Raw genomic sequence first — 7,886 nt, 5'->3', positions numbered from 1 at the left:
GTACGTGCGGCATTAGCACGGTACAATATTTGAACTTTGCTATTTGCGCTAGTACAGCAATCCATGTAGCGGTATTCTACAGCTTAAGCTACAAATATTCAAGCGCCTAATGCTCTATTGCATTACGATTGTATCCTAGGCGGGCGAGCTGCCGGGCTTCTTCGGCGGGCTAAAGGTAGAGCGCAACGTCTAGGTTATTCTCGTCACTGACGGCCGGCAACACGGCGTCCAGCGTCGTTGAGGGGCTTCCGTGAACTAGTTTGAACGACGTCATATGTGCGCCGTTTCTTACACTGCCGTGTTAACTTCAGGTTATGTGCGGAAGATATTATGGCGTCCCATGTCATGTGTTCGACGTACAGTACATTGCCAGCATGTCGGCGAGGGTTTCATTTACCCGCTCGGTGAGGCCATTCGCCTGCGGGTGATGTCCGTCGGTGACTTGTATGGCTCTATTTCAAGATGGTTTGCGTTAGCTCTGCCGTAAAAGCTGTACCTCTGTCGGTGACAAGGAATTTTGGAGCGCCGCGACGCAGGAGGACGTTCTCAACAGGGCATGTATAACTGTCTGAAGGGAGACAAGAAAGTTCCAACATCGTCGATAAGCCATCGGCTCCGCCGATGTCAGCTGAAGCACGGCAGAATGACGGCATGCTCGGCCCAATGTTGCCGGTGAAACCAACGGCTCGGCCGATGTCGGCGAAAGTACGGCATAACGGCGGCTAACACGGCCCAATGTTGCCGGTGAAAGCCATCGGCTAAGCCGATATCGGCGGAGGAACAGCAAAACGCCGGCAAACTCGGCCCAGTGTTGCCGGTGAAAGAAATCGGCTAAGCCGATATCGGCGGGAAGACGGCAGAAGGCCGGATAACTCGGCCCAATGTTGCCGGTGAAAGACCAACATCGGCTGAAAGGCGGCGAAATCGGCCCAATTTTGCCGGCAAATGTCAACGGCTCCGCCGATATCGGCGCCAGGCTGGCAATGCTGGCCCGAGGTGGGGCCGCGCACAGCCGCCGTAAAACCAATATCGGCCCGACCTTGTGTGCTGCCTGGGGCCGTGGCGCTTATCGCCTCCATCAGGCTACGCGCCATACTGCAGGGCGATTGGCTACGCAGAGACGCTTAGTAAATGGCCCCTGCTGGGATACCACATCGGCTTCACATGCGTGCTATAGCAATCTATTTACATATATATCCGACAAGGAGGATGCATTCCCTGAGGTCGGTCCGGGCAAACGCTCCGCGCACAGCTGCCTGACAAACGCGCCGTATCAGGAGCCGTCGACGAAGCCTTTCTGGCCTAAGAACGTAGTGAGTTTAATTTAACCCCGAGGGCAGTGCTCCGGTAACTTGATACCCACACCGTGGGTAAACGTCACCGTGAAGATTGAATTGAATGTAATGTGTGACTACGTGAGTGAAATGATATTGACATTACTTCGCGAGCGATTCAGCTCGCTCCTCTTTAAAGTAGGCCAGTCCTGTAGTTTGCGCAACACTTCACTATTTCCAGCACCGGCTTAGGTTCTGGCTCGATACCGGAGACAGTGCACGTAATACGCAGTCACGTGAATCGCCCGTGGGTGCATCGTGTGGCTTCCCTTACCTTGCTAATTTGCCGGCAGGCGCATTATCGCTATATTCTTGCATCCTTCACTGCCATCATCGGCACTGCCAACTCCAAGAAAGTGTGCCTCAGCTATATTGTCGCCCCACTTTGTGTAATGGCCTTGACAGCAAAATAAACATGAATATGAATGGCACCAGCGACCGCCTTTGAATGATCGTTGAACGCTGCCATGAGTGAGCCAGCATCACCTGTCACCGTTTCTTCTTTATTCCCGCTTCTCTCTTCCTCAGTGTAGGGTATAGCAAATAATGCACATCTTGGTTAAACTCCTTACCCTCCGCACACAAACACATCGCCCGTAAACATGTTTGATCTCCTTTCGCAAGCATCGCGGAGACAGCCAGCACACTTCCGCCCTGCGGGAATTCCGCCGGGCCGATGTCCGGCGCAAGAGGTGCTTGACCGCATCGATAGCGGCAGAATTGGGCAGCCCGTGGAATCTCCGCACAGCCCTTTCTGGGGCGCCCGCCCTTATCGTACATTCCCTCCTTCGCTGTCGTTCAGGCCTCTTCTTGCCGGAGCCACCTAATTATGCCGGTTGCGAAAGCTGGCGGCAAAATCCAGTCGTCTTGTGAACAGATTCCGAGTCCCTTATACTATATACGAACACCACACAGACCGCCGCGGCGCAACGAAGGTCTCCCTGCGCGGGAGATCGCTCATCTCACTGGGGGCGCGGCTTTTTAGTGCTCCATAAATTAGAGTGAACATTTTGAGCTCTAAACTGACCACAAAAGCTCCTCCAGAGACGGAAGAACATCTTGCAACATGCAAGCACCGGAATACAAATCCATATTTAGTTGTCACACCCCGTTTGAATACTGGCATGGAACGCTTATGTTATTATTTACCATGAAAGTTATAAGTTACCACTATGGAAGTCAGAGTGGCCTGATCGGGGTGTTTAGGGGCTGACAGACCACAGTGCTGGCTGCACACTGCCTCAGTACTAGTGACTGCTACTTAAATGAGTGGAAACCCTAGGACACTGTGGACGACTATGGTAGTCTGACAACATCCCGCCTATCCCCACAGGGGTCCTGCGCCTTCCGTTTTCACAATAAAGGACTTTTCATCCATCCATTTACCATCAATGTTAAGCTATCTTTCGTCTATTAATCTCGATTTATTTATTCGTTCCTATACTTGCTAACTTGGATCATGTTTGTAGAAGAAAATTGATTTCACTTATCCTAGCGTAGTGTTTTTCTTTTGTTTTTTAAGGGGGTAGCTATATGGTGTTTTACTGTTGTTCTGCACCTGCTGATCATATGTTTTCATTTGTTTATTCATTGTTTTTCATCGCTGTTGCCCACACATCGATAATTACGTGGGGATGCGTAATGATCGCGTACAAAGCCACCTATTGGCAGCTTTTTTTTTTTTTTTGTCCTCCATCTGTTACATGATGGAATTGAAGATTTTATTTGATTTGATCTGAAATACAGAAAAATATGAAGACAATGAAACAAATTATTTCTGCTAAACTTCCTGAGAGTCGGTGTTCATGGATGCTACTTTTGACCTTGCCAAATTTCACCATATTATCAAATTTCGTAATGGCGGCATTTTAAGCCAATCAGAGACGCCGCAGCAGTTCTCTGAGCCAATCACACTTGACAACGTGGCGTAATTTGACAGTGTCTAGAACAGCATCCCATGTCAACGTATTTGCACAAGCGTTTTTAGTGACAATGGTCGGGTCATTTTCAGTAAGATCGACCAAGAATTAGGGGTGTACGGTCAAAGGAGCGTCGCAATCAATCTTGCGTGGTACCTTGGAAGAGTTCGACAACCAGTGGGACTAGATAGATGAGGCAATAATTCCCAACTCGCGACCATGTGCGGTCCTAGTGCTTTGCATATACTAAAGGTTCACTCTGAGACGCGCGGAGCCATTCAGAAGGCGCATGCGCTGTTCTGATAACCGTTTCGATGTTGCGAGCACAACTGTTGCTAGCAGAATTCGTGTAGCAAGTTGTCCGCAGTTACTACATCTCTAAATGAGACGCAAATAGTCGCACAGTCTTCGTAGTGGTAGGTATACACACGTGCATACACAAATACACACATTCGCACACAAGAAGCGCATTGTCGTTTCCTTTCAAGATAGAATGAGGTTGTCGTCCGCATCAGACAGTGCATTACGCTCAGCCAGCGATAAATAATGAATGTAAGAGGGAGACGCTATCGTATGTAAGGGGCGACTGAGGCGAGCGGGCATCGAAGGCGAGAGGGAGCGCCGCAGCGAGAGCAATGGCCAAACCAGTGCACCCAACAACCTTCCCTTGCACACCACGTCGCTGGCCGAGAAGGGCGTCGCCGGCGGAGATTGCCACCATAGTGGAAAGAAGGAAAGGAACCACAAAATGCCACCCCGCGTGGTGTGGCGCAGCTAAAAAGCGGGCCCCATCTACTGAGCACCGCACAGTTCCTTACAGTTCCCTATCGACTTGTCACGCAGTTCCCGAAGGACACACACAGCGAAGCCGGAGATGTGCAGAAAACAGTTGACGTTGATGCTAATGCTAGCGGTCACGGCAAGGGCGTTACCGATAGCCGACCCTAAGACGGGCGACATCGCGCCCATAAACACCGACTCCGTCATTCAGCCGGAGAAGCCCATCACCCATATCGGAGGGAAGACGTCCATCATAGCGGAAAAAATACCATCCACATACGCTGACGCCATCGATAAGGAGGTCGGAAAGGATGTTGAAGTTGAGCCGAAGCCTTACAAGACACCCGAAGTGGATTCGGTGAAGACAGTAGGCGGAGAAGTGGTTCCAGATGTAGAGCCAGTAGTCGCACCGGTGGCCGACAGTTCCCTCCGTCAAGCCGCACCCACGGCAGAGAAGGTCGAGGCCGAGAAGGCACCGACTCTGTCGGTCGGAGACATTGGCACTAAGGACCCGGTAGAGAGCCCCAATCTGCACAAGGTGGAAGGAGCGGTGCTAGATACTGAAGGCCACGGTGTCCCCCATAAGGTCCAAGGGGCCGAAGCAACAAGCACTGTCGTGGAGGAGGGCGTGGACGACGAGACGACCAGAGACGAGAAGGTTCCAGACGGCGTCGAGCAGTACGGCTCCGTGCTCGAGTTCAGCAAGTACGACACCAATAGCGACGGAGTTATCGACATCGACGAGTGGAGCATCATCCACGGAGGCCACGAGAAAATCAATGGCCAGTTCCATGCCGCCGACATCAATGGTGAGTCAGCCGCCCAAGTAATCAATTGATCGGAGAGAAGTACCCTAGAATGAGGAAGCGGAGATACGGTAAATAAGAATTTGGCGCGAGAATGCAAGCTACAGTTCTTCGTTCCGCTGTTTGTTGAAGAATGAGAACCCAAAGTTCTGATTAAAGTGACGCACAAGAACGCAGGGGTTTAGCTTGTACGCATACTTCTTTACGTTACCGTGTTACCGGATACCGGATGGAATCTGCACATGCGCGAACCTTTACGGAACGTAAACTACTCGCCGGATAGGCTTTACGTTTACGGCCCTATCTCGCAAATCCACCTTCGTTCGTGGCTACAAGCGATATCCGCTTTGCGGAGAGTCAAAATAAGCCGAAGTGTGAGCGCCACTTACGATCACCTTGTTAATAATAATAATATCTGGGGTTTAACGTCCCAAAACCACGATTTGATTATGAGAGACGCCGTAGTGGAGGGCTCCGGAAATTTCGACCACCTGGGGTTCTTTAACGTGCACCTAAATCTAAGTACACGGGCCTCAAACATTTTCGCCTACATCGAAAATGCAGCCGCCGCGGCCGGGATTCGATCCCGGATCACCTTGTTTCAGCCGGATTACCGAGGCTAGAGCGGCCTAGAATACCGAATCCAGGCTGGATAGGTGGCGCCATCTAGCGGGGCCAAGGTGAACCAGGCAAGCACAAAATTGTTACCTTGCAGCGGCATAATTACGAATGAGTTGCGTTTTTAATCATTTTTTTCCCTCAAAAACACTAAGTGAAAACAAACGTGTCCATGACTGTGGTTGCACGAAGCGTCACAATATGTCGACACCATCGTCCGGTAACCCGGTATTGCTGCACCCCTTTGCTACCTGGATACTGCACACGCTAAAAACCTCTCTTATATTGCCGCAGCGCTAATTCGATATCATCTAAATTAAATGCAGTTATCATCACCATTTAGTGGTTTGCGCAAACGTAAAGGTATACGTTTACTACGTACGTAAACGTTTGCGTATGGCGAGATGGAACTTTTCTAAAACATGCGTTCCGGTAACACGGTAAACGCAATCCGGTATTCCGGTAACGCTAAAAAGTGTACGTACAAACTAAAAGTCCCTATTGTGCGTGCGTGCGTACTGCTGAAAGTATATGGGCACCAGAGTACAGAACTGACGTAATTAACCACATTCATAAGGGACATTTATTGCCGCATTATGAAGTTTACGTGGTCAGTTCATGACACTGCAAATATCGATGCTACACGCTGATATCGTCATCGCTCCCTGTGCGTGGAGGGCACGCCGTGGTCAGAGATGGCAGGCGCAGACTGGCATAATGCTCGAGTCTGTTGATGTCATTTCTGGGCCATAGGTATCGCATGCAGATCAATCATAGCAACTGTCAGATTGCGTCAAGTTGCAAAATTATAAGCCTTGTAACTCCTGACGAGCACATGTTTGAATTTTGTGCGTAGTACACTATAATATCACAGTGAGTTTCAAGCGTGACCGCTGCTACTGGGGTGGATGAACTTACTACCGAGCTAAGTCCTTCTGGATAGTGAGCGAGAATTGCTCCGACTGCGTCAAGGGTAGAGCAAAAACGGCGTCGTCTGTATGAGCATGCGACCCATGCATGAAATACACAATATCAAAGTAAGGCGCAGGATAGTGCTGTTGCAAAGACAGTTTTAGAAAGCAACCCTGAGCCGTCTCACATCGAAGTTCCCTTACCTAATTTGTTTCCAATCCACTTGATTCCGCAGCTGCATGTATACTTAGCACTCAGGTTGGTCTAAATTGTCAACTCTGGTTTTAACCTCGCGGCATGTCTTTCACGTCGCTACGCACCAACTGGCCGAATAAAGCGTATTGTTAAGCATCGTCGACTATATACTATAAAGTAAAATAATTGGGGTATTTTGCGCGTCTCATTTCTTTATCGGGTCTACAACATTATTTCTTCATCCTGCTATATTCTTACCACGGAACTGCAATATGTGCAAGTCAATAGATAAATTCATTTGAATTTGTAACATCCATTCCAACAAACAAGTTGATAAGTTTATGAAGGCGCACCCAACACGTTGGTACCACTTCTCGCTTCCGCTTAGTTTCCCTTGGAGAAAATAGGAGGCGTGGTAATGACGCACGCTACATGAGCCAGCTCTGGACACACGCAGTGGCGCGTACGTCATATAGTATGACCGGATTTCGAGTTTCGAGTCTTATCATCCCGAGCACGTGCAATGACCTTCGATACTTTCGTGGCAAACAGCTTGATTGGCCTTGCTTTTTTTCCATCTCAGGTGACAAGCAGCTGGAGCAGACAGAGTTCCAGGGGGCCAGCTGGTACCACGACGGTGACCAGGGGGCCGACATTGCCAGAGACGCGCTCATGCTCGCCATCGCCGAGCAGGCCGCCACAGCAGAGCACAACCACGCCATGGCCGCGGCAGTGATGCCTTCCACCGAGTTGCGGTACATCGTGGATGACGCCGAAACCAGTGCCCAGAGCGTTCCCGTTGTTCCGGCAGAGCCTGTGGACGTTGTCGTCGTCCCAGAGAAGCCGTTAGCGCCCAGCGTTAATGCAGACGCTGCCGCTGTGGAGACGGTCGATTTTTCGACCACGACCGCTCCTCCTAAAGATGGCGTTAACACTGTCGAGCCAGTCGTCCACAAGCAGGAGAAGACGGAAGTACCCCAGGTTCCAGAGGTGCTCAAAGATGTCCAGCGAACGGACACAGCGGAAAACACCGGATCGACGACTTCAAAACCTGTGGTTGCCGTAAAGGAGCACGGCGAGGTAACGCCCCCGCCGTGACGTGTTGCCGCGAACCAAAGAACCAAACACACTCTTAAAACTTCAAAGTCAGAAAGAAAACCTCTCGATGCTTCCTATCAACCGGGAACGGCTACTTTTTCGAGAAATAGGCCCTGATGCAGCACCATTTTCTTCTTGCCTTTCCGTGCGCCGTTCGCTTAATTTATTGCACCAACGTCGCTTTTGTCCGGGACTTTTTTCCTCTCGTGGGGCACTCTCGCTCC

General features: G+C 50.3%; 1 protein-coding gene across 1 annotated transcript; it reads left to right on the top strand.

The window, feature by feature from the left end:
• Nucleotides 1–4,157: 4,157 nt before the first annotated feature.
• Nucleotides 4,158–7,677, top strand: LOC119395537 (uncharacterized). Its single transcript, XM_037662523.2, has 2 exons — nucleotides 4,158–4,842; nucleotides 7,148–7,677. Exons 1-2 carry the CDS (start codon nucleotides 4,158–4,160, stop codon nucleotides 7,660–7,662), a joined length of 1,200 nt encoding a protein of 399 aa, XP_037518451.2. The 3' UTR covers nucleotides 7,663–7,677.
• The last annotated feature ends 209 nt before the right edge of the window (nucleotides 7,678–7,886 follow it).

Source organism: Rhipicephalus sanguineus, chromosome 6 (genome assembly GCF_013339695.2).
Source record: "Rhipicephalus sanguineus isolate Rsan-2018 chromosome 6, BIME_Rsan_1.4, whole genome shotgun sequence".
Lineage (NCBI taxonomy): Eukaryota > Metazoa > Arthropoda > Arachnida > Ixodida > Ixodidae > Rhipicephalus > Rhipicephalus sanguineus.
This window is presented reverse-complemented; position numbering and strand designations above follow the sequence as displayed.